The following is a 25841-nucleotide window of genomic DNA, read 5'->3' on the forward strand; positions in this document are numbered from 1 at the left end:
ACACGGAAGCCTCCACTTGAACCACGAGGTTGAAACAGGGCAAGGAAAGCTTTCAGAGAAGTGGGCTGATGACACTATCGATGTCTAGGAGATGGGGTATGAGGATTCTGGGTAGCAAGAGACAGAAACCTAACTTCATCCAGCAGAAACAATAAGAAGCAATTGCCAGGTCATGGAACTGGGTAGTCCAGGAGGGACCTAGCTAGATTCAGGGGGCTCAGATGTGATTGGGTTTTCCTTTTGGGGATTTCTCAGTGTAGTATCTGTAACTTTGAGCAAATTTTTAACTTTAACTTTGTATTGATGTATGTTACATGCAGAGAAGTACGCTCATCATAAATGTATAATCACAAACTGATCCCATCCATGCAGCCAGCTCCCAGATGAAGAAGTAGAACATCCCCAGGCCCCAGAAAGCGTCCTTGTGCCCCTTCCTAGTCATTGAGCGCCCCCGCCCGGCCCCCGCCAGTAATTGCTGTCCTACTTCTCACACCATAAAACAGTTTTACCCATTTTTGTACTTTAAATCAGAGGTCAGCAGACTGTTTCCGGAAAGGGCCATATAGTAAATATTTTAGATTTTATGAACCACTCAGCCTCTGTCCCAGCTAACTCTGACATTGTTGTGTGAAAGCAGTCACAGACAATGCAGGCATGAATGAGCTTGGCTGTGTTCAAATAAAACTATGGATACTGAAACGTGAGTTTCTCAACATTTTTGCGTGTCATGAAATACTATTGTTCTGATTTTTTTGGAACCACTTAAAAATGTGAAAACCATCTTAGCTCACGAGCCATACAAAGATAGGCGGTAGATAGGGTTTGGTCCACAGTGGTAGTCTGCTCACCTTTGCTTTAAATAGATGGAATCAGAGTATGAACTCTTGGATCTGGCTTCTCCCCTTGAGCGGGTTTCTTAAGCCTCTCAAGGCCTCAGTTTCCCAATGTATAAAATAGAAGTTAATGATAACACCTGCCCCATAGGGGTGCTGTGAAAATGAGTTAAATAGATGCAAAAGCTTAGGACAGTGCCTGGCACATAGCAAGCTCTCTACAAATGTTAGCTGATTATTTTTACACTGTTGAGAACACAGACGCTGTGGCTGCAGGCATTCTGCCAGGCCACATGGTAACAAAGCCAGAGAAAGTCTTTCTCTCATACCACTCAAGCCTCTCCAGGAGTAATCTGATTGGCTCACCTTGGATCATGTGACCAATCTCCATGGCCTAGGGAATGGAGTCATCTGATCGGCCAGGCCTGGGTCACGTGCTCATCTTTTTGCTTAGGAAGGGGTTAGTGTACCTGGGACTGACAGCACCACCTAAACCTCGCAGAATGGGTGGGGGAGTTCTCCCAAAGGAAGGGGGATGGGAAAACACTCAGCAGGAGACGGAAGCTACCAGCAACCTCAGCATATTTATGTCAAGGTGGGTGACACCCTGGAGGGCAAGGTCACTAATGTTTCTGGGAGTTTGAAGACCCCTATTCCCAGTATCTATTGCTTCAGAACAAAGCATTCCAAAATTTAATGGCTTAAAACAATAACCATTTTGTTATCACTCATATTTTGGTGTTAGCCATTCACCCATGATGGAAGTTTGGGTTGTGTCCATCGTTTGCTATTGCACATAAGGCTGTGATAAACATTTATATACAAGTTTCTATTTGGACATATGTTTTCATTTCTCTTGGGTATATACCTAGGAGTAGAATTGCTGAGCCATATGGTAATTTTGTATTTAACTTTTTGAGGAACGTGTGTGTGTGGTTTTAATTAAACAGTTTTGAAATAATTATAGACTCAGGGGAAGTTGCCAACATAGTACAGAGAGGTCCTCTATACCCTTCATCCAGTTTCCCCCAATGGTAACATCCTGTATAACTATAGCACAATACCAAACTTGGAAACTGACACTGGTGAATCTACAGACCTTATTCAGATTTTGCATTATTACATGCCCTCCTGTTTGTGTGCATGCATGTATGTGTGTGTGTGTCTATGCAGTTTTATGACGTGTATAGATTTTTTCCAAGGGGGTTCCAGCAAAGGTTAGAAACTCCCTTTTGTTTCCAAAGTATTCCCAAAGTATACCTGCTGTCTGTATATATGTATGTTTGCTCTCTGGTCTTTAGCTAGTTAACAAACCCTAATAAGCTCAATGAGTTCTGCCATCTGGGCTGATCGTACCTCAGGTATGGGACTGTATTCTAAAGGAGACCTTAAATTAATGATAGGATACCTCCATTTTCAGTTTTGAAGTATTAGAGAAAACGCCAGATAAACAGAACCAGTGGGATGTATATAGTATAAGGAATTGGCTCATTCAATTATGGAAACTTGACAAGTCCTAAGATCTGCTGGGTGAGTCGGCAAGCTGGAGATCCAGGAGAGGCAAAGGTGCAGTTCTAGTCTGAAGGCCAGCAGACTCGAGACACAGAAAGAACCAATGTTTCAGTTTGAATCTAGAAGGTAGGAAAAAGCCAGTGTTCCCGTTCAAAGGCAGTGGAGCGGAAGATAATTTCTCTTACTCGGGGAAAGATCAGCCTTTTTTGTTCCATGCAGGCCTTCAACTGATTGGGTGAGGCCCACTCACATTGGGGAGGGCAATCTGCTTTACTCAGTTTCCCGATTTAAATGTTCAGCTCATCCAGAGCACCCAGAATGTTTGATCAAATATCTGGGCACTTCATGGCCCAGTCAAGTTGGTGCATAAAATTAATCATTATAGGAATGATCATCAATTAAAACATAATAGGTCTTCCCTGGTGACGCAGTGGTTGAGAGTCCGCCTGCTGATGGAGGGGACACAGGTTCGTGCCCAGGTCCGGGAAGATCCCACATGCCGCTGAGTGGCTGGGCCCGTGAGCCATGGCCGCTGAGCCTGCGCGTCCGGAGCCTGTGCTCCGCAACGGGAGAGGCCACAACAGTGAGAAGCCTGCGTACCGCAAAAAAAAAAAACACCCAAAACCATAATAGGTCAGGGTTCTCAATGGGAGTCTCTAATAAACCTGCAAGAGGTACAGAAAGTTCCCCAATCGAGGTAAGACAATTGAGGTTTCCTTTCTTCTGTTGGGGCCAGAGAAGTGGCAGGATTCAGAGTGCTGCAGCAGTGAATAGAAGTAGGAGAGAGAGAGGGTAACAACTTCAGAAGAGGTTGACCGGCTGGCTGAAATCATTGTGTGCTCTTAGTCAGTAGTGATGTGCTGGATGAGGAATCATAAAGTCAAGTGGGGTGCCTAGAACTAGCCCAGCAGAAGCATCAAGTTTTGCAGCCCCAACTATTGCCTTAGGACAAGGAGGAGAAGTCTGCTCTTGTTAATGACTCTTTACTGCCTGGTATGATAACATTTCAGTATTTTAACAACTGATACAGCCCTATCAGTGTGAACCAGCTGAATAATAACTGTGACTGTCCAGGAGTAGGGATTGAATTGTTCTGATTCCTTCATCTTTGGTAGGCAAGATAATTTATGGTGATGCTATCTAATTACCTCTCTCTCTCTCTCTCTCTCTTCTCTCTTCTCTCTCTTTCTTTTATGTTTGAAGCACTGACATTTCCCCCCACTATTCTCGAGTTTCAGTAGTTCTTACACTTGAAGGAGCAGTAGTAGAATCATCTGTAGGGTTTGTTATAATGAAAATGCACCTCCTCCCAATTCCCCATCCAGGGTTTCTAATTCCATCAGTCTGGGTGGGACCCAAGAATTTGCATTTCCAAAGAGTTCCCAGATGCTCCAAGGACCACACTTTGAGAACCACTGCACTAATAGAACTATAATAAGGTAACAAATCTATAGGATTTCTCTAGACAGAGCAATACATAAGAATTTTGTAGAACATTACACACTTGTGTTTCTTTTCCTTGTCTGAACTGTACAGATGTTCTCTTGGGATGGAAGAGATCCATCCCAAGAGCCTTGCAGTTTCAGAGTGACAGTTTATCAAGGCCATCAATTCCTAAGGGAAGAAAAAATTACTGCAGGAGAAACCTGCAAATCCCTCTTTGACCAGCAAGGAGGATTGTCCATGTGTTTCCAGGAACAGCTACCTAAGCTATAACTCTCCAAATGTCAATATCCTTCAGAAGTGACAGCCCCCAGAGCCAAACATGAAATTCTAGGAAGGGGAGGATGTTCAATCATATCAAAGCGTTTCATCCCCTCCACATTTCTGGCCAAAGATCTCTATTAATATGACCAGAAGTCAATCATTCACTAATCAATTGCCCACGAGGATGAGGATTTTGGCTTTTAAGACTGTATTCTCAGGGCCTAGCTCAGTGTCTGGCATGCAGTAAATGCTCAACAAACACAAATGTTGATCAATCAATGAATGGATTCATTCAATATATGTAAGAAACATTTTACTCTAGGCCAGAGCCTGAGCTGGGCAGTGCTGGGCTGAGTGGTGACTGAGACAGCCCCAGCCCTGCCCTCAAGGGGCTCAGTCCAGTGGGGAAGGCAGACCCATCTTAGACAATGATGACCATGAGTGGACAAAGGAAGGCCAAGTGGGTATCAGGGAGGGCTTCCTGGAGGGGACAACAGACCTGCCTATTGAAGGATGAGTAAGGAATGAACCAGGTAAAGTGAGGGGAGTGTTCCAAGTGGCAGTTCTGACAGCTCCCTCCTTCCTCCTATTCCCCCAACAAACTGTGACAAGGCCCCTTCTAGGCTCCAGCAGCCCCCCGGACCCTGTTCCAGCCTTGACCCCTCTGAGGTATGACTGTCAGGGACAGATCTGTCTCCCCCTCACTGACTGCCGGCCCTGGGAGAGAAGGGCCAGGGCTGTTGTGGTCACTGCTGTGTCCCCAACACTGCCTAGCCCAGGGCCAGGTACAGAAGCAAGGGCTCAGGGAGTGTTTACTGAATGAATATGAGAGTGGTGTGTGTGGGTATGTGTGTGTGAAACAGTTGAAAGTGTGTTATATGAAGAGGATCAAAGTTCAAACTCCTCAACCCTAATTTCCCATCCCCAGGAAGTGGCATAACAGCAGTTAAAGACTAGAGCTCCACTGCTGGGAGTCCAGCATTTCCAGTTACCCATCTAGGCCCCATCTGTAAAATGGTGCCTCTGTATATGGTTGTTTTGAGGATTAAATGAGTTATTCACATAAAGTGCTTAGAATGGTACTTGGAATGTAGTAAGTGGTCATTAAATGTTAGCTGTCCTTATTTTTCAATCATTTCTGATCCTTCCTTTTTTTAAAATTTATTTTTGGCTGTGTTGTGTCTTCGTTGCTGCACATGGGCTTTCTCTAGTTGCAGCGAGCAGGGGCTACTCTTCGTTGCAGTGCACGGGCTTCTCACTGCAGTGGCTTCTCTTGTTGCAGAGCACAGGCTCTAGGCACGTGGGCTTCAGTAGTTGTGGCACGCGGCTCAGTAGTTATAGCTCATGGGCTCTAGAGCGCCGGGTCAGTAGTTGTGGTGCACGGGCTTAGTTGCTCCACGGCTTGTGGGATCTTCCTTGTGACATTTCATGCCTCTGAGCCTCTGCACATGCTGTTCCCTCCCACTGGTACACCCTTTCAGAACTTGTCCACCCAGGAAACTCCTATTCAGCCAGCACAGTCCAGCAATCATATCACCCCTCCAGACCTCCAGGTTTCAGATCTATGGGATCAAAATCTCCTTTCCTGGGCTTCCCTGGTGGCGCAGTGGTTGAGAGTCCGCCTGACGATGCAGGGGACACGGGTTCGTGCCCCGGTCTGGGAAGATCCCACATGCCGCGGAGCGGCTGGGCCCGTGAGCCATGGCTGCTGAGCCTGCGCGTCCGGAGCCTGTGCTCCGCAACGGGAGAGGCCACAACGGTGAGAGGCCCGCGTACCGCAAAAAAAAAAAAAAAAAAAGTCTCCTTTCCTGTCCTCCAGCTTTGCCCCTTCCCTAATGTCTGAGTTCTGGGGAAGGAAGTGGCCCAGCGCTAAGCATCCCTTTCATTGGGTCTCTTGGTGCTCTGTCACCCCCTTGTGCCCAGCCTCAGACCTGCATGGAAAAATGTGCCTAGAAAGTTCTGGGAGAATAGTGCTGGTGATTCTCCACCGTGTACCCCAGGGTCACTCTCAGCCTTTCTCCTCCTGCTCTGGGCCCTGGGAGACTGCCCTGTGTGGGCTCCATCCACGGGAGTCCCTTGCCCCCTGCCTTCTGGTTGGTTTCTCCCCATTACAGGCACTGACAGGAAATCTGAAGGTAAGTAGTGGGGGAGGGGTTGGAGTATTTATTTTCCGGGCCCCTCCCTGCATCCCTGCAGTTCTGGCAGTGCCTGTGGTCCTCTACCTAGAGCTACAGCTCCTATGGGCTCCACTCCAAACTTTAGCTTTCTGCCTGAAGGGTGGTAATGGCTTGGTTCTGGCTCCAGCTGGTTCCCTGGCATCGCCCCATATTTTGTGGGTTCTTTCATCCTGCCAACCCCTCTAAACCTTCCCTTTATAAATGTTCTCACTTAAACTCTTTTTTTTTGACCGCACTACGCACGTGGCTTCTGGGGATCTTAGTTCCCTGACCAGGGACTGAACCTGGGCCTTCGGCAGTGAAAGGGCTGAGTCCTAACCACTGGACCACCAGGGAATTTCCCCCCACTTAAACTGTTTGAATGGCTACCTGTTTCCTGGCAGGACACTAACTGAATCACATTATAAACTTAGGGTGAGCCCAGGAGAGAAGGGGACCCTCGCCCACCAGTGCACTCCAGAATTTCTCTTTAGGATGAGCTTGGGATGGCCAAGGGGCTGACAGGAGGGCTTGTCCTGAAGCTGATAAGATTTATATTGGGTTATTTGTGGGGAGGGGGCTAAAGCCTTTGTGACACTTCCATTGGAGTGTCTCTGTCTGTCCCCTTGAAGGAGGGTGGAAGAAAAAAACTTTTATTCCTGTGTGTGTTGCAGGTCACTTGGGTCCTTGGATAACTCTCTCACTTTCTGTTTCCCTCAAGAGCCCTGAGAGGAAGGTGGTAATATGGTTCAGAGAGGTGAAGTCATTTGTCCAAGGCCACATGGTGAATGATTATAATAACTACCTTAAACAAAACAGAAGTGTTTCATTACATTTCTGTGAAGTTCTGGAACAGGCAACACTAATTTCCAGTAAAAAAAAAAAAGAAAAAGAAAAAGAAAAAAACAGAAAGGCATGGAGTTGCCTCCGGGGGTGAAGGAGGGTGTGAGTATGCCCTGGAAAGGGGCAAAAAAACAATGTTCTCAGGTGATGGAAATGTTTATGTCTTAATTTAGGTGCTTAGTCACATGGGCATATCTGTTTATCACCACTCGTTGTACTGCTCTCTTAAGGTCCAAGCATTTTAATTTTTATTTTCAAAATAAATAAAAAAGAATTTGCAAGCCCATTTTTGAGTGCTACATCCCAGGTCGGGCCAAAGTGCTTTGCCCAAGAATGAATTCTCACGACCAATTTATGAAGGATGGGATGATAATAATCAGCAAATATTTTTGAAGCACTTACCATTCGTGTATTTACTCTCTGAAAATAACGTGTATGGGGCTTCCCTGGTGGCGCAGTGGTTGAGAGTACGCCTGCCGATGCAGGGGACGGGAGTTCGTGCTCCGGTCCGGGAAGATCCACGTGCCGCGGAGCGGCTGGGCGCGTGAGCCATGGCCGCTGAGCCTGCGCGTCCGGAGCCTGTGCTCCGCAATGGGAGAGGCCACAACAGTGAGAGGCCCGCGTACCCCCCCCCCCAAAAAAAGTCTATGGAACGCCTGTCTTGTAGTAAACTAACCAAACACAAAAATGACACTCCTCCTAGTGGGGAGGCAGATAATTAGGAAAAAAAAAAAAAAAAGTGAAATACGTAGAATGTTGGATGGTGACAAGTTCTATGGGGAAAAGCAAATAAAGCAGGAGGTAGGGGATCATGGCGGGGGGGGGTCATGTTTTACAGACTTGATGGTATGACATCCCCATGACAAAGGGACTGTGAGAGACCACGTTATCAGAAGAGGAAACTGAGGCACAGAGAGGTCACCAGCCTAAGTCTCGCCAAGAGGCAGGGCTGGAGCTGGAAACCCCAGGATTCCTTCCAGGGCTGGCGCTGACCATGGGCATGGGGAACTAACAGACCCCTCGTTCTCTCCCTTGGGGAAGGGGGCATGCAATGATCAGAAAGTTAATGACTTGGGACTGGGGTCTCCGAAAGGAGGAAATGGTTCCGCTCAATGAGGGACCTCCCCTTCCCTCTCCCCACCCCCAGCTGAGGGCTTGATCTAGTTGGAGCGCGAGACTGGAGGCACGGTAACCAAAGGGGCTAATGAGGTGGGGGTCTCCAGGATGGGGATGTTGAAGGACTGGGGGGTATTCCAGAGGCAGGTGAGATTTCCCCAGGGCTGGAAGCCTTTAGCGGGGTGAAGGCTTAAAGGGGTTAAGGGGGAGCGACAAAGGAGGGGTTAATGGGGGCGGGCCCGGCCGGGCCGGGGCGGGGCCTCGGCTGGCGGCTCTGGCCCGGGGGCCAGTAGAAGTCGCCGCCGGGTTCCTGCGCCGCCGTGGAGCCCGGCTCCCCTTGCCGCGGAGAGAGGCGCCACCTGCCCCGTCCAGCCGTCACGCGCAGGTAGCCGCCGGTCCCTCCCCTGCCCGCGCCGGTCCTGCGGCCGCCGGGGACTGCTCGTCCCCGCGTCCGTCCGCTGCCTCAGTCTCCCGCGCCGTCTCCGTCCCCGTCCCTCTCTGGGGCTGGCTCTTCCCGGCGTCTCTGCGTCTGACTTTGTCTCTGGGTGTGTCTGCATCTCTCCGTCTGTCTCTGATGTTTCTCTGGATCTGCGGTCCCTCTCCCTCTGGGTGTGTCTCTCCTTCTCCATCTCCGGATGTCTCTGTCGATTTCTTTATCTCTGCCTCTCCGTCGCTCTCTCACTCTGTTTGCCTCCATCCCTGTGTCTTGATGAACTCAGTTTCTGTGGATCTCTCTGCTTCCATCTCCCCGTCTCCCCGTCTCTGGGCATCTCTTTGCCCTTTCCCTTCCTGTCTCTGTCTCTCGGTATTCCTTTGTCTCTGTCTTTCTGTATCTTAGACCTGGTTCTGGCAACTTCACCCCGTCATCATCTCATTCCAAATCCTCGCAAATTCCAACTTTCACCTGGGCTGAGGTGCTGCTTGGGAGTGGGGTAAGGGGCAGTAGGGTAGCCACCCGGGGCAGGTGGACTCTGAGTGCCCCTGTGACCCCGCCTCCCCCTTAACAGTCACCCCACTGCTCTGGAGGTCGCACCCACCCCACCCTCCAATTTCAGGAATTCCTGGCTGGGGGGTAAACTTCCTCCCCCACTTCCTCCCTTCCAGGATTTAGCTGGGTCACCCGTTAACTCCTTCCTGCCTTGGCTTCATCCCCCCCTCCTTGAGCTGGACACCCCCCACCTCCAAGCACGCTGAAGGACAGCTCTGGAATTTCGGTTGTGGGACGTGTGTTGTGTACTCAGGCGGGACGTGCGCTGGGGGAGTTTCTTGCGGGCACAGATGGAGTTGATGGGGGCCACATCCCCACCGCCCCCCACCAGGGCCCATCACCAGCCCCACTCTTTCTGAACTCACCAAGGGCCCCTCACAACTCTGTCTCTGTGGTTGAGCTTGACTTCAGGTTTGGGGTGAGGATGGGGAGGTTTTCCTTTCTGGTGGTGGGGCATCCAGTAGTAGAAAATGAGAGAGACTGTTGGGGGAGGGGCTCCAGAACTCTGGGAATCATAGAATCAAGAAGTCTTGCATGTGACGTCTTCAAATGAAAGGACCCAAGTAAGTGAGAATGATCAGAGAGGAGGACCAGGAATGCTCAAACCTTCAAATTAAAGGTCCTTAGGATATTTGAATCCTTCAATCCAAAAAGCTTGGTGTTGGAATCTTGGCAGTTTTCAGTGCTCGCACACAGCTGAGAGCTTGAAAGTGCTTGCAGAGCCAGCTAGACCAAGCCCCCCATTTTACAGATGGGGAAACTGAGACGCAAGAGCAGAAGTCCCCACAATGAGCCAGTTTCAGGCTAAGGTTGGGACTCCAGTTCCACTGAAGCCCCAATCCAAAGATCTGGCTTCTTTTGCTGCCACTAAGTCGGATTCCTGTGGGGCAGGAGGTCTTCATAGGGAGGAGGGAAGAATGCCAAGGTGAGTGTCAATGGCTGGAACCCAGGAGGGAGCCTTTTAGAGGCAGAGGAGAGAAGATATTTCTAAAACCATGGTGTTGGAGAAGGAGAGGGGACAAGAGTTGGTTTGGGTGAAAGGGGTGGAGTTTCAGAGAAGGAGGGAAGAGAGGGGAAGGGCGGGTAGTGCAGAGATTAACTCCCGCCTGATTCTGTCTCCTGACCCTCCCCACGAAGCCCACTGCTCCCGCAGGACAGGGCCTATAATTTGGTTTGTGTCTAGACAAATAATAACTCAGCCGGTGTGAGCGAGCAGGGAGGGACGTGGCAAGGCTCCCTGGGAGGCAGCCTGGGCTCCTAATGTCCCCCCCAGGGGGGTGAGAATTTAGGGACCAAGTGAATGTGGTGACTATCCCTCCCCGATTGAATCCTTAGTATCTTAGAATTCTGCATAATCTTAGAACCTTAGGCTGCTAGAATGTTAAAAAAAAAAACGGATTAGATAGGGAGGAAAAAGGAAGTGAGGTTTACGGTATGTAGAGTATGTTTCCATTTCTGTAAAAAAGAAAAGGGAAATACATTTTCGTGTTTGCTGGGCAAAGATAGTAATCGGTGAGAGCTAATAATAGACTCTGAAAGTTATAGAATGTTAAAAAAAATCGTAGAACGTTCTAACAATAGAACTTGAGAATCTTGGAATGTGAGACGCTGGGATATTGGAAACTTAGAAGGAGAAGGGCATGGAAAGCCACCATGATAATAATAATAGAATGGAAGAAAGGTAAAGCTCTAGAATGTTATAATAATAGAACAGTAAACCAGGAACTGGACTAACAATAGAACCTGAGGATTTGAGAACCTTGCGATCTAGAACATCAGAGGAGTAGGGTCAAGGACTCTGGTGTCCCTTTTGGACGGTGTGGGGGTGTGTGGGGGGGGATGGGGACCCCTTCGGTAGAAATGGGGAAACTGAGGCCCAGCGGAGCGGTCACGGTGGCCGGACTGTCCCCCGGTTTCCGCCAGCCAGCCGCCAGGACACCAGGTGGGGAGCGAGGCTTGGTGATCACATTTCGTCCCCTAATGAGCAGACCGGAGCTGGCTGGTCCCCCGGGGCTGTCAGGGGAGCAGGAACCCTCAGAGGAGGGAAGTGGGGGTTGAGAGAGGCGACCTGGAGGCTTCTAGGACAAGACTGGTGAGTGAGGGGCTGTGGGGCTCTATTACCTCTCCATCTTGTCCTTTCACCACCCCCCACCCGCAGTCCTTCAGCTTTGCTGGACTTAGAGGTGGCTGCCAGGGCCCAGGGACTTATCTGGCTTGAGCAGCTGAGGTGCAAAGTGGGGGCAGTGGTCTGACAGTCCTTCCTGTCTCCCCACTATCGCTCCACATTCTCAGCTTATCTCTCTTCCCTGCCCCTCTGGGAGGGGCCAGCAGGGACCACGAGGGAGGCCTGTGGGACTGGGGAGCTCCTTGTGGGCACTGTGAGATTTGGAGGTTGACCTCGCCCACACAAAGCCTGAGTAAGGGAAGCAATTTAGATCCCAGCCCAACAGGGTCTTGGCTCCAGGGGGCTGGGCAAGGGAGTCAGGTGATGGAGGGGCACCCAAGACGCTGAGGTCACTTGCTTTCGTGTGGTGAGAGTCCGTGGATCTTTCAGCAGATTCTTTTTTTAAAAAAAATATTTATTTATGTATTTATTTGGTTGCATGGGGTGTTAGTTGCAGCAGGCGGGTTCCTTAGTTACAGCTTGCTGGCTCCTTAGTTGCGGCAGGCGGGCTCCTTAGTTGCGGCATGCGGGTTCCTTAGTTGTGGCATGCAAACTCTTAGTTGTGGCATGCATGTGGGATCTAGTTCCCCGACCAGGGATCGAACCTGGGCCCCCTGTGTTGGGAATGCAGAGCCTTATCCACTGCGCCACCAGGGAAGTCCCTCAGCAGATTCTTAACGGGGGCTGAGAACCCCGGAAAGACTTGAGAAAAATTACGGGAATGCAGGGGGTGAAGAGAGAAAACATTCAGGTGAGGGGAAGCTTTTTAGTTAAGAATGACAGATCTGTGCAGTCTTGACACACCATGTGACTTAGACAACTGCTTTGTGGCTCTAGGCCTCAGTTTTCCCATCTGTATCAGGCAGGGGTCAGAAATAGCCTCGCGCCCCTGTATGTTGTGGCAGATAGGCCTGTTGCACTGTGGAGTTCTAAGAGTCTGCCATTCAGCGCTGTCTTTCGGGGGTTTGGTGGTGGGCAGATCTCAGGTGGGGGAGAAGAGAGGGTTGAATGCCCCTCCCCCATGCCCAGCATCCCCCAAGAAGCAGATGGGTTGAGGAGGAGGGATGGGAAGGGGGAGGGGGAGGCAGCCACCTGGTTCCCCCTCGAGGAAATTAGCAATGGGAAGTGTATTTCCTTTGGCTGCAGGAAATCAGCCTCATGCCTGTGTACCCACCCCAGCCTCAGCTGAACCCAGGGGTTCTTGACGGGGAGGGGCAAAGGGAACTCCCAGCTCTCAGTGCCTCCTCCCATTATGAACTGGTTCATTCTTGTGTCAGCTCCCCAGTGCCTGTGGAATAGTAATAATTGTTCAAATACTGCACAATTTATAGATGATATCACCTCTACCGAGGACTTTCTTTTCTTCAATTAATTTTGTTTTTTATTGAAGTAGAGTTGATTTACAATATTGTGCCAATCTCTGCTCTACAGCAAAGGGACTCAGTTATACACATATAGACATTCTTTTTTTTTAAATATTGTTTTCCATTATGGTTTATCCCAGGATATTGAATGTATCCATAGTTCCCTGTGAATAAACTCGGAGATGTTTCATCCTCTTCAGTTTTCTGGAAGAGTTTGTATAGAATTGATATTTTCGGGCTTCCCTGGTGGTGCAGTGGTTGAGAGTTCGCCTGCCGATGCAGGGGACATGGGTTCGTGCCCCAGTCCGGGAAGATCCCACACGCCGCGGAGAGGCTGGGCCTGTGAGCCATGGCCGCTGAGCCTGTGCGTCCGGAGCCTGTGCTCTGCAACAGGAGAGGCCACAACAGTGAGAAGCCTGCATACCGCAAAAAAAAAAAAAAAGAATTGATATTTTCTTTTTTTCTTCTTTTTTTTTTTGGCCGAGCCGCGCAGCATGCAGGATCCTAGGCACAGGGTCAAACCTGGGCCCCCTGCAGTGGAAGCGCAGAGTCTTAAGCACTGGACTGCCAGGGAAGTCCCAAGGATTTTCATATCTGGGATGTGACTAGTATAAAAGTTGTGCCCACCCCCGCTTTCTATAGAGGGGAAACTGAGGCTCCTGAAGAAGTAATTCCCTCAGTGTTACAGGAGGAAGGAGAGACCCAGGGCAGAGAGAGGGGAGAGAGGTGTTTGAGTTTTTGTTTTGTTTTGTTTTTTAATATAAATTTATTTACTTATTTATTTTTGGCTGCGTTGGGTCTTCGTTGCTGCGCGCGGGCTTTCTCTAGTTGCGTTGAGCAGGGACTGCTCTTTGTTGGGGAGCACGGGCTCTAGGCGTGTGGGCTCAGTAGTTGTGGCGCACGGGCTTAGTTGCTCTGCGGCACGTGGGATCTTCCCGGACCAGGGCTCGAACCCATGTCCCCCGAATTGGCAGGCGGATTCTTAACCACTGGGCCACCAGGGAAGCCCGAGAGAGGTGTTTTGAGTGATTTGCTCTGCGGGGGTGGTTTCAATTCAAAGGTAGGGACCGGATTGCACTGTTCCAGCCAGGAGCAAGCCCCCTCTGTCCCATCTCCACAGGATCCAGGAGTCTCTGTGAGTCTGAGGTGAGGGCAGCTCTTCAGTCATGGAGGACCCGACAGCGGGGAGGACTTACTAAGTGGGAGTCAGCCCTGATCTTTCAAAGTCAATTGTGCAGCAGATAGATCCTGCCCTTTTCACTTTTTCCCTCCTCTGGGTCCCTGCAGGGACTCGCTTGAGCTTGAAGTTGGGGGTGGTGCCGCCTCAAGGTGAGCAGGAGCCTGTGTTGGAGGAAGGGCTGACCAATGCCTGTTCCCTTGGTCCAAAGTCATTTCCTGAGTGCCTGCTGTATGCCGGGCCTGTCCTGGGAGCTGGCGATACAGCAGTCAACACAAGGTCCCTGCCCTCCTGGAATGTCCGTTCTAGACAGACAGACAGACACAAACAAGATGCAAAGTGATGTGAGGAGAGAGCCCTGGGAATGGGTGGTCAGGACTCTGGGTACAGAGGGCCTCCCTGAGGAAGTGAAGGAGGTGAGGGAGCTAGTGGTAAGTAAGTCTGAAGGAAGAACAAAGGTTTGGTTTTGTTTTGTTTTGGCTGAGTTGGGTCTTCGTTGCTGCGCATGGGCTTTCTCTCGCGGTGCGCGGGCTTCTCACTGCGGTGGCTTCTCTTGCTGCGGAGCACGGGCTCTAGTCGTGCGGGCTTCAGTAGTTGTGGCACTCGGGCTCAGTAGTTGTGGCTCGCAGGCTCTAGAGCTCAGGCTAAGTAGTCGTGGCGCACGGGCTTAGTTGCTCTGCAGCATGTGGGATCCTCCCGAACCAGGGTTCGAACCCGTGTCCCCTGCATTGGCAGGCGGATTCCTAACCACTGAGGCAGGGAAGCCCAGAACAAAGGTTTTGACGCTGGAAAGAAGGTCCAGCCTCGAGGCTGCTGAGGTGGGGGAGGGGAGGTGGGCAAGAAAGTCAGCTAGGCTGCCCAGGCTGGTCAGGCAGTGCCTTGTCACCTGGGGTGAGGATTTGGGATTTCACCCCAAGTCCACTGGGAAGCTATTGGAGAGTTTCAAGCAGAGAAGTAACAAGAGCCGATTTACATGTTAGAGAGAACTTTCTGGCTGCCACGTGGGAAGTGAGCTGAGGGAAGTCAGAGTGGCAGCCAGGAAAGCCGTGAGCAGGCTACTGCAAAGTCCAAGCCAGTGGTGATGGCTGAGCAGAGCGGGCAGCAGCAGGGGTTTTAGAGACATGCATGGATTCAGGATTTAGTGTGGAGGTAGGGAGAGCCAAGTGGCCTTTCCCATGAGAAGATGCTCAGGCATCTGGGAGGTTTCCATGTACCTGCTGTGTACCTTTGGGCTCATCCCTTCCCCTCTCTGGGCCTTGGTTTCCTCATCTGTCCAATCGACTCAACCAGTGGTTTTCAAAGTGTGTCCTGGGGATTCTTCAGAGGTGGCCTTCCTCCCGCCACCTCACTTTCTCTAGAGTACAGAGCAGCTTCCTCTGTCACTGTCTTAGATGGGGTTTCCAGCTGAGAGGTCTCTCTTTTTTTTTTTTTTTAAGTGGTTTCACAGCCTAAAAACTAAACTGATGCAAACCCTCGGATGGAGTGGCTTCTGAAGGTGCCTCTAATTCAGGACTTCGCTCCCCACCTCTCTGGGGGCTGACAGTGGTCTGGGGCTTGGTCCAAGATTGTCCTTTGCCCTGTCCTTAAAGGTCTCCGCAGGACCAGGAGGGTGAGGCCCAAGACACTCACTCGGGAAAGTCGGAGGGGAGTGGGGAGAGACAATGAAGGGGGCAGTCTCTGAGGGAGGGGACTGCTGGCACTGCCCCCAGGGCTCCCCCTTGCTTCCGACCTCAGCCGAGTCCAGCAGCTCCTCCTCTCAGCCCTTCTCCGCCCTGCCCCCCCCAGCCCCCTGCAGCTATGCTTCCCTGGGCTGTCAGCCCAGGGCCCTCTTCTGTCCAGTTATTCTTGGGGGAAAACGGAAGTGCAGGCTGGAGGGAGCCGAGATTTCCCCTCTCCCGCTATCAGGACCTTGGACAGGTCTCTGAACCTGTCTGTGCCTCAGTTTGTCCAACAGGGGGAATAACCCTATTCCTCATAGGATTCTTGAAATTTTAAAATTCATACCCATAAAAGTGCTTAAGACAGGGTCTGCTATGTAGTAGGACTTAATAAACTTTAGCTGTTATTATCACCACCATCATCATTATAGTCAAAAATGGGGTGCCCTGGGTTAGGAGCAGGAGGGCTGGTTCTAGCCCGGTTCCGTCACTGCCTTGCTGTGCATCCTTGAGGGGAGTGACGCAGCCTCTCTGGGCCCAGTCTCCCTGTCTATAACATGATAGTTAAGACTAGTTCTCCATTTCCCACAGCATGATATGATACTTGTGCAAGTTTTACATGGTTTCTGGAAGAAAGTTTTAAAATCTGAGTTGGATCTTTATTTTTATTTTTATTTTTATTTTTTTGCGGTACGCGGGCCTCTCACTGCTGTGACCTCTCCCGTTGCGGAGCACAGGCTCCGGACGCGCAGGCTCAGCGGCCATGGCTCACGGGCCCAGCCGCTCCGCGGCATGTGGGATCTTCCCGGACTGGGGCGCGAGCCCGTGTCCCATGCATCGGCAGGCGGACTCTCAACCACTGCGCCACCAGGGAAGCCCCTGGATCTTTATTTTAACATCTGTTAGGGAAAAAATATATCTGGCATCTCAAATCTGTGTTTTCAGAGATCCGGGGCTCAATTAGGCATCGTTAGGGTCCCCACCCTCTGCAGCCCGCTGGAGTCAGGGCAAAGGGGTGTAGGGGGAAGGGGGTGGTCCATGACTCCCCTCACTGCAGTCTTCTCTCCCCACAGGTGCTGCAAAATCAGCTTTGAACTGAGAGGCGGGGCCACCTCATGTCAACTGCTCAGCTCCCACCAGGACCAAGCTGGAGCCCCGTCCTTGTCCCCTTTAAATTCCCTGTATTAGTAACCGTGCTCTGATCTAGCCCTTACTCACCTCCTTCCTGTTTCTTAAAAACCCTTCCCACATTCCCCAGACGGAGCCCTTCCTCTCTTTCATCTCTCACAGGACACCTCCTTTTCCGTAATCTTCTCCTCACTGTTTACCTTACTTATTTCCTTATTTCTTACTGGGGTCCTAGGAAATGCTAGCACCCGCATCCATCTTGCCTGGTCTTTTCAACACTCCCTAACTGTAGACTATCCTATCTCAACGCTATCCCATACATTTCCACCCCACCGTTACTTCAGCATGGCCACGCTTACTTTCTACATCCTCCGCAAATCTCTCTCTCTCCCCACTGCCCACTGATGCCTTCATCTGCTCTATAAACAACCCCTCAGTCAATTTTGTGTGACCCCAATACTCCTCCATTTGTGCTCTGATTGGGTTCATAAAACCTCCTTGACAAAGATCTTCGTGAATCCTGCTATCCCCCAGACCTCCCTCTTGTCATAACTCTATCCCTCCTCCAACTTTTCCCTCTCAAGCTCTATCCTTCCCTGCCCAGCCTGGCCCACGATTCGTGGTCAGCCTCATCTCTTCGCTGTGGACTGCCTCCCACCATGTTCCCCTGAGCCTCCGAGGAGGGGGCTCAGGGGGCCTGATGGCCTCCCGCCACCCATGGCCCCACAGCCCCCGTGGGCCAGGGGAAACATCTCGAAAGCCTCAGTGCCGAGGATGGGCAACCGCACGTGGGAGGGCTGCCACGTGGACTCCCTCGTGGACCACCTCTTCCCGCCCTCCCTCTATATTTTTGTCATCGGCGTGGGACTGCCCACCAACTGTCTGGCCCTGTGGGCCGCCTACCGCCAGGTGCGGCGACACAACGAGCTGGGCGTGTATCTGATGAACCTCAGCATCGCCGACCTGCTGTACATCTGCACGCTGCCACTGTGGGTGGACTACTTCCTGCACCACGACAACTGGATCCACGGCCCCAGCTCCTGCAAGCTCTTCGGGTTCATCTTTTATACCAACATCTACATCAGCATCGCCTTCCTCTGCTGCATCTCCGTGGACCGCTACCTGGCCGTGGCCCACCCACTGCGGTTCACCCGCCTGCGCCGCGTCAAGACGGCCGTGGCTGTGAGCTCTGTGGTCTGGGCCACGGAGCTGGGAGCCAACTCGGCGCCCCTGTTCCACGATGAGCTCTTCCGTGACCGTTACAACCACACCTTCTGCTTCGAGAAGTTCCCCATGGAGGGCTGGGTGGCCTGGATGAACCTCTACCGGGTCTTCGTGGGCTTCCTTTTCCCGTGGGCCCTCATGCTGCTCTCCTACCGTGGCATCCTGCGGGCTGTGCGGGGCAGCGTGTCCACCGAGCGCCAGGAGAAGGCCAAGATCAAGAGGCTGGCCCTCAGCCTCATTGCCATCGTGCTGGTCTGCTTTGCGCCCTACCATGTGCTCCTGCTCTCCCGCAGCGCCGTCTACCTGCGCCACCCCTGGGACTGTGGCTTCGAGGAACGTGTGTTCTCGGCGTACCACAGCTCACTGGCCTTCACCAGCCTCAACTGTGTGGCTGACCCTATCCTCTACTGCCTCGTCAACGAGGGCGCCCGCAGTCACGTGGCCAAGGCCCTGCACAACCTGCTCCGCTTTCTGGCCAGTGACAAACCCCAGGAGATGGCCAACGTCTCGCTCACCCTGGAGACCCCGCTCACTTCCAAGAGGAACAGCGTGGCCAAGGCCATGGCAGCCAGCTGGGTGGCTGCTCAGCCCTCCCAGAGGGACCAGGTGCAGCTGAAGATGCTGCTGCCGGCACAGTGAACCTCGTGTCGTGCAGAGCCCCCACTCCTCCATACTAATCCCACCCTCCCTTCCCTCCTGGTCCGCTGTATGCAAATTGTATGTAAATAAGGCTATGTTAATTTCCATAAGCATGTAAGAAAATAGGAAAATAGTGAGGTTGATGTGTCACTGGTCAACCATCGTCCTCCACCCTGACCCCCTAACAATTCAGTAGAACTGTGCCTAGACCTGCGCTGGGTGGTGCTAGTGACCCAGCGGTGACAAATGACAGTGCTGGCCCTGCCCTCATGGCTCCCACTCCACTGGGGAAGACAGATCTGTCCCTGGATAGTGATGACCCAGAGTGGGCAGGGCTCAGACGGGGAGCCCAGGGGCTGGGGGAACCCAAGAAGGCATCAGACCCAGTCTGGGGGTCAGAAAAGGCTTCCTAGAGGAGGGGACCAGTAGATTAACTTTCCAGAAGGTAAAGACAAAAAAGTTAGGATTACTTTCAGCAAGGGGGTAAAAGTCTGTGACTCACGGGGAAGGTGGAAGAAGAAATTCACCGAGTGCTGAGTGGTCACTTTTGCCTTTGGGAAGCCCCCGGTCATATAGCGGGGAGAGAGAGCCTGACAGAGCGTTTCAGAGTTTCAAGATAAACCGCATTCTCCAGGTCAGGACTGAGGAGGAGGAGGAGGGAGCAGAATCAAATGAAGGGCAATCAGCAAATGGGCTGGGGGAGCAGGGAGCAGGGCAGGCTTGGGAAGGGGGCTGGGGACAAGAGAAGGGTATTTATTCATTCATTCAAGGGAGATTTGTTTATACCTACTCTCTGCCCAGCCCTGTGCTGGCCAGCGGCTGGGGACAAAACGGTGACCAAGACAGCCCAGTCCCCGCCCTCACGGAGCTCACAGTAAATGAATAAAGATAAACATGACATTTGGAATAGATAACGGTAATGGGGAAAAATAAAGCTGACGGAGGGGACAGAGAGTGATGTGGAGTCTGATCTAGATAAGGAGGTCGGGGAGGGCTCACGGAGAAGGGGGCATTTGAGAAAAGACCTGAAGGAGGAAAGGGGTCAGATGGAAGAGCACTGCAGGCCGAGGGAACAGCAAGTGCAAAACGTGGAGTAAGAGACTGCCTGCATTTGAGGGCCCGCAAGTACACACAGCGGCGTGGCGGGAACCGAGGGCGGGAGGATGTGAGGAATGCAATTGAGACAGGCCAGGGACAGGGGCCCATATTATAGAGCTTTGTGAATCCACGTGAGGACTTTGCCTTTTATTCCAAGAGAAATGGGAGCTACAGAGGGGCTCTTAGTAGAGAAGGATTGGGATTTGGTTTAAATGTTAACAGGATTCCCTGGCTGCTGAGTGGGGAACAGAATATGGGAAGTAAGGGCAGAAGCCAGGAGCCCAGGCAGGAGATGCTGATGGCTGGACCGGGGTCAGGGGTGGGGGGGGGTGGAGTGCGGAAGGATCGGTGTCAGCTTGGGGATTTATCTGGAAGGAATTCGATGATGGAAGAAGCACAAGGGCCTGTGGGATTGTGTAACTCAAGCCCCTTGCCCATCCTGGGAAAAGGGTGACCAGGGGACTTGAACAGGAAGGACCTCTGGGAATGATCCCAGGCCCTACTCAAAGGCTGTCACCGAAGAGACCAAGTGATTAGCCCGGGGTCACACAGCCAGTGAGTCAACGCTGGGGCCATCCTGGGCTCCCTCTCCCCTCCCTGTCTCTGCCTCCGTTCCCATGCCCCAGAGTGGCCAAGGCTGCTGTCCTGGCTGATGGTGTTCCCCTCCCTCCCCTGGCCCTCAGGGGTCAACCAGGAATGGCTGTCCTTCTCGAACTAGGCTGGAGAGCAGGAGGAAACACACAGCTCTGGACAGGCCTCGCCCCTTCTGATAGGCCATCTCCTTCCCTTCCTCCCCACGGGTGTGTAACAGGCTCCAGGCTCCTGATGAGACGTGAAGATCTCCCTACACACACACGCACGCACGCACGCACAAACACACCATTGCCCCAGAAGTTCCCAGAAGAGGTTCGTTCCTGGAAACCCTTCTCAGAGAAAGAAAGAGGAGGGAGGAGGGGAGTGAGAAAAAAAATGAACTTAATGAGGAAAATGGTTTTGCAGGAGGAGGGGTGGGTCACTGAGATGCAGGAAGTTGGGTCTTTGGAGTTGTGGGGAAAAGAGGGAGGCCTGGGATCTGGGCGGGGATGGGGGGCTGGTAGTTTTCCCACCCTCTCTCACTGCTATAAAGCTACTGGGATGGAGATGTAGGGGAACAGGAGCTTTCTGAACACAGTCCCCTCAGGGAATCAGATGAAAGCCTGCACGCTACCCCTCCACCAAATGCTCATTTCCATTCATTCAATAAATATTTATTGAGCACCTACTATGTGCCAAACATTGTTCTAGGGGCTGAGGAAACAATAGTGAATTATACAAAAAAAGTCATGTACAAGTTTGGAAGCTTCCTAAACCCATCATGTGGAACCTCAGTGGCCCCCCCACCCCCCAAGTAGGTCCTTGGGCCCCAGGCTAACACCCCCAGGGATCAGAAGAAGACTCTGGGCTGGGACTCAAGAAACCCCAGCCTCAGTTCCATCTTGATTACCTCTGGAACTCTGGATAAATCCTTGTCATCCTCTGGCTCCAGTTGGTCAGTCAGTAAAATGGGGGGGGGTCCCTAGTGGATGATGGACCTTGAATGGCCCCAAGCTCCTTAACATCTTTAGCCCAGAAAGGGTCCTAGGGAGAAGTTGTTTTTATGGAGTCTTGGCATTCTTAGTAATTTAGAATATCGAGGTTCACACATGTCAGTATCATCATTATTACAGATGGAGAAATGGAAGTCCATCAGGGCCAGGGAAGTGACAAAGGACACTCAGGGAGTCCGAGAGGATGCCAAGTAAAGCCCTGGGTCCCCCAACTCTGTGTCCTGAATGTCTGTTTCCTCCTGTACACAGCTTCTCTGTTCCTTGCACTTCCCCTCTCCCTCTGCCTCGAGAATCTCTCAATTACCCATCAGCACTCCACCATCCAGAAATTTCTCTCAACCTCTTCTTGACCTTGTTTATATGATTTTGCTCCCTGCTGGGTAAGGGATGACAGTCTGGGATACTTCCTTAAACTCCTTTCTGAGCCAGCTCCCTAGGGACCCTCGCCCCCCAATGGAGGAAGTGGGGCTGCTTGAGAACGGTATAGTTTATTAGCCAAGATGCTGGGCTATCAACCTCTGCTGGCTGAGGGAACTTGTGCCACTCTCCTGGCCCCTCTTTGGGTCTCAGTTTGTCAGTTACTTGGTAAATGGTTGGATTAGCTGCTTCTGGAGATGAAATGCGCCCTCATGCTGGAGTTAGCAATAATAATGCTAATACCTGTACAGTAATAAGGGCTGTTTATTGGGTGACTGGCACCATTCTAAGCTCTTAACATAGTTCACTATGTTTTTATATTCAAAATTTGCATGCAAGGCTTACAACAACCCAATAAGGTAAGTGTTCTCTCTTTTTATTTTATTTTTTTTTAGTAAATTTATTTATTTAGTTAGTTAGTTAGTTTTGGCTGTGTTGGGTCTTCGTGGCTGCGCAGGGGCTTTCTCTGCTTGCGGTGAGCAGGACTACTCTTCCGTGCGGCGACAGGATTGCTCATTGCGGTGCCTTCTATTGTGGAGCATGGGCCCTAGAGTGCGCGAGCTTCAGTAGTTGTGGCACATAGGCTCAGTAGTTGTGGCTCGCAGGGTCTAGAGCGCAGGCTCAGTAGTTGCGGCGCACGGGCTTAGCTGCTCCGCGGCATGTGGGATCTTCCCAGACCAGGGCTTGAACCCGTATCTCCTACATTGGCAAGCAGATTCTTAACCACTGCACCACCAGGAAAGTCCCAAGGTGTAAGTGTTCTTATGATTCCCATTTTGTAGATGGGAAAACTGATGCCCAGAGAGGTTAAGTCACTCGCCACACACAGCAAGTGAACAGTGGAGCTGGGATCCCAATCCAGGGCTGTATGACTACCTGGACAGTTTCTTACGCCCAGTGAGGGCTCTAAATTGCGGGGGGAAGGTGCATTTGGGACTCGTTAGCCCTAATTAGGACTAATTAAGACTCCTCCTTTGGAGATACCACCCAGGTATGTGACGTCACGGAGGAGGGCGGTGACGTCAGCCGAAGGGGGCGTGGGAAGCCACGCACGCTCCGCGAGCTGCCGTTTAACCGCACCACCCTCTGACAGACTTACTTTCGCCGTATATTTGCATATTCATCGGAACGGACGTCGGAGCGTCAGCGTTGACGTGGTGTCGTCACGGAGCGCCCCTGCAGTTCCCAATGGGGCGTACGCACGTACGTAGGCACGCACAACGACGAGCGGGCGGGGGAGGAGGGAGAGATCGGAGGCGCCCCTCCCAGTCAGCCAGGTTGCGCGTGCCCCTTGCAACCGCCAAGATGGTGGTGGGCGCGTTCCCTATGGCGAAGCTGCTATACCTGGGCATCCGGCAGGTCAGCAAGCCGCTTGCCAACCGCATTAAGGAGGCCGCCCGCCGAAGCGAGTTCTTCAAGACCTATATCTGCCTCCCACCAGCTCAGCGTGAGTCTGACCCCACAACCCTCCAACCTTCCCATTCTCTAACCCCTTTCAGGTGGTTGTTCAGGAGATGGATTTCTGTTCACGACCAATCACAGCCCGAACCGGCAAAGTCTTTCAGCCAGTAGGGAGGGTCCCTGGGAGAGGGGCATGCGGGTAGCCCAATAGTAAGAAAGGGCATGGGGTTAAGGGCGGGGCAGGGCGACCGCGCTTGAGTTGGTAATACTAGCCAATAGAGGAAAAGAGCGCGTGGAGACTGACGTCTAGACGGACCAATAATGTGGGGAATGGGAGTGATTTGGGCGGGGCATTCCAGGGCTGAGAGGAGCCGGGGGAGACCGGAGCTCCGGTCATTTGACCAAATGGGGTCTTTTGCCAGACCACCCCTGGGAGGGTTCGCTCTGAAGACTTCACCTCGTGCCTCGGTTTCCCTCCCGTTCTGGGAGTTGAGAGGTGCTTATATATCATCCGTTTAGGACATTGATTTGCCCCAGTTGTACTCCGGGAAATAGGCCTGGGTAGAGGCGTGGCTCGGGGCGAAGTCTGGGGTCTGGGTGCGTGACCTGGGAATCTGGCTGAAGGAGTAATTTTAACTAGAGTGAACATTTGTCCATCTGTTCATTAATCCACTCATACTCCGTATTTGTTCGTCCATTCATTCAGTAGACAGACCATGCTGGCTTTTTCTGGGCTGGGAGACACATTTATGACCCATCACTGTCACCCCAGAGTGGTCAGGACGGTGTGAACTCCAGAGTTCAGAAAGACCTCCTGACCCGGGGGAGTGGGGTCAGGAAGGCTGTCTAGACGAGGGCTGCCTGAGCTGAGATCTGAAGGGCATAGTAAACATTCAAAATATGAACTACTGTCAAAAGGCGATGTATGTGCTATGGGCCTGTGGGAGCACAAAGTATGGAAATTTAACGTAATTTGCTGGGTCAGGGAACCACCAGTAATCCATCTGTTACTTCATTTAGTTAGTGTTTACTGAGCGTCTGCTTTGTACCTGGCCTTGTGCTGGGCAGTGATGGTGAAACAGCAGGAATCAAGCTAGCCCCAGTCTCTGCCCCCAAGGAACTCACAGTCGGGTGGGGACAGACCCATCCTTTAAGGTGACGACCCAGAGTGGGCAGAGCTTGCATGGGGGAGCCCACTGGATGCCTGACCTGACATGGGGTTCAGGGAGGGCTTCCTGGCAGAGGAGACCTCTGGGCTGGGAAGTGAAGGGTGAGGAGAGTCTCACCAGACCACACGGGGACAGGGATGATGTTGAGGGCGAGGGAGGAGCATGCGCAAAGGCCAAATGGTTACAGGGAACACACTTTTTTTCCTTATAAGTTTGAATGCTTAAAATTTGCTTTCCGGAAGGGCTTGGAATTCTTGGTCTTTTGGTGTTTGGTTGGTCCTCTGCCAGAGTTGCAGATCTTAGAACGGAGAAGTGTTGGATTACAGTTACTGAAGTGTTTTCATATAAGCTCTCTCATTTGACCCTCACACTCTTTTTTGTCCCCATGTCAGGGAGGGGAAATGACTTCCCCCAGTTTATAGAAGAGAAAACTGAAGCCTTGAGAGCAGAGGGGAATTGCTGAGGTCACACGTGGAGTTAGTGCCAGAGGCAGGACTTAAATCCTGCATTCTGGATTCCCAGAGCTGGTTCCTGTTTCCTGCCACTGTCTTTCTCCCAAGCACTGTGATGTGTCTCAGCATTGTGGTTTAGAAAGTGGCTGCTTGAGTCAGACTGACATGGGTTCCAATCTGGCGCACACACACACACACACACACACACACACACCCGCCCCCTTCTCAGCCAGGTGATTTTGGGCAGGTCACTAACCCCTCTGAGCTTCAGTTTCCTCCTCTGTACAGTGAGTATTATATAATAGTGGCATTTAATGGGCACTCACTTTGTGCCAGGCAGTCTGCTGAGAACTTCATAGCATTAAATCCTCACCAATTATTATGAGGTAGACATTGTTATTATTCCTATTTTGTGTATATGCTACATATGCATTTATGCTATAAATAATACTTACCTCATCCTGTTGTTGTGAGGAGTAATGGATGTAAAGTGTTAGGTCAGTGCCCAGCACTGAGTTGTGGCTGTTGTGTAGATGTTATGGATACAGCTGAGAAGAAAAAGTAAAAAATTTTGTCTTCAGGGGACCTTGCGTTCTCAGCGTGGGGAGAAGCCAGACAATAAAGAAAACAGTTAAAATGTAAAGTTAGATATTAGATAGCACTAATTGCTCTGGAGAAAACATCAGGGATGCAGGAGGAGGAGTACTTGGGGGACGGTTGTGAAGTTTAGATAGGGTTACCAGGGAGACCTCACTGAAAATATGAGGAGAGGAGGGAGCACGCAGTGCGGGCATCTGGGGGAGGAGCTTTCTAGCCCAGAGTTTCCACAGGTGCGAAGACCCTGAGGTGAGTGTGCGCCTGGCCTGTTTGATGAACATCGAGGAAGCCAGTGTGGCTGAACAGTGAGACTGAGTGGAGACTGAGGGCCGAGAAGGTGGTGGGAAGGGGGCAGATCATGCAGGGCCTGTGGGCCACCACAAACGCTTGGCTTTACTCTGAGTGGATGGGACTCACTGGAGAGTCTGAGCAGAGGAGGGATGGGATCTGAGTTCGATTTTAATAGAATCCTTTTAGCAATCATAGGGTGAGCCTGGATGCAGGGAAGACATGACTACAGTAGTCCAGGTGGGAGGTGAGTGGGGAGGAGGGGTCAGATCCCAGAGACAATTTTTTCCCCAACTACTTCTTTTTAAAATTTCAAACCCTGGG

At 51.6% G+C, this 25841-nt stretch overlaps 2 protein-coding genes across 3 annotated transcripts in view; both read left to right on the forward strand.

Moving 5' to 3' along the window:
• The first annotated feature begins 8440 nt into the window (after positions 1–8440).
• GPR4 (G protein-coupled receptor 4) lies at positions 8441–19906 on the forward strand. The gene is made up of 2 exons (XM_060083828.1): positions 8441–8552; positions 16592–19906. The coding sequence occupies exon 2, from the start codon at positions 17364–17366 to the stop codon at positions 18507–18509; it is 1146 nt and encodes a 381-aa protein (XP_059939811.1). The 5' UTR covers positions 8441–8552; positions 16592–17363; the 3' UTR covers positions 18510–19906.
• A 2925-nt stretch (positions 19907–22831) lies between these two features.
• Positions 22832–25841, forward strand: part of OPA3 (outer mitochondrial membrane lipid metabolism regulator OPA3) — a 49491-nt gene continuing 46481 nt past the window's right edge. For both annotated transcript variants that reach the window (XM_060084131.1, XM_060084130.1), the window contains exon 1: positions 22832–23057. In XM_060084131.1, the coding sequence (XP_059940114.1) occupies positions 22916–23057 (142 nt within the window). In that variant the 5' untranslated portion in view covers positions 22832–22915. The remainder of the gene's footprint in view (positions 23058–25841) is intronic.

This window comes from Mesoplodon densirostris, chromosome 19, assembly GCF_025265405.1.
Source record: "Mesoplodon densirostris isolate mMesDen1 chromosome 19, mMesDen1 primary haplotype, whole genome shotgun sequence".
Taxonomy (NCBI): domain Eukaryota; kingdom Metazoa; phylum Chordata; class Mammalia; order Artiodactyla; family Ziphiidae; genus Mesoplodon; species Mesoplodon densirostris.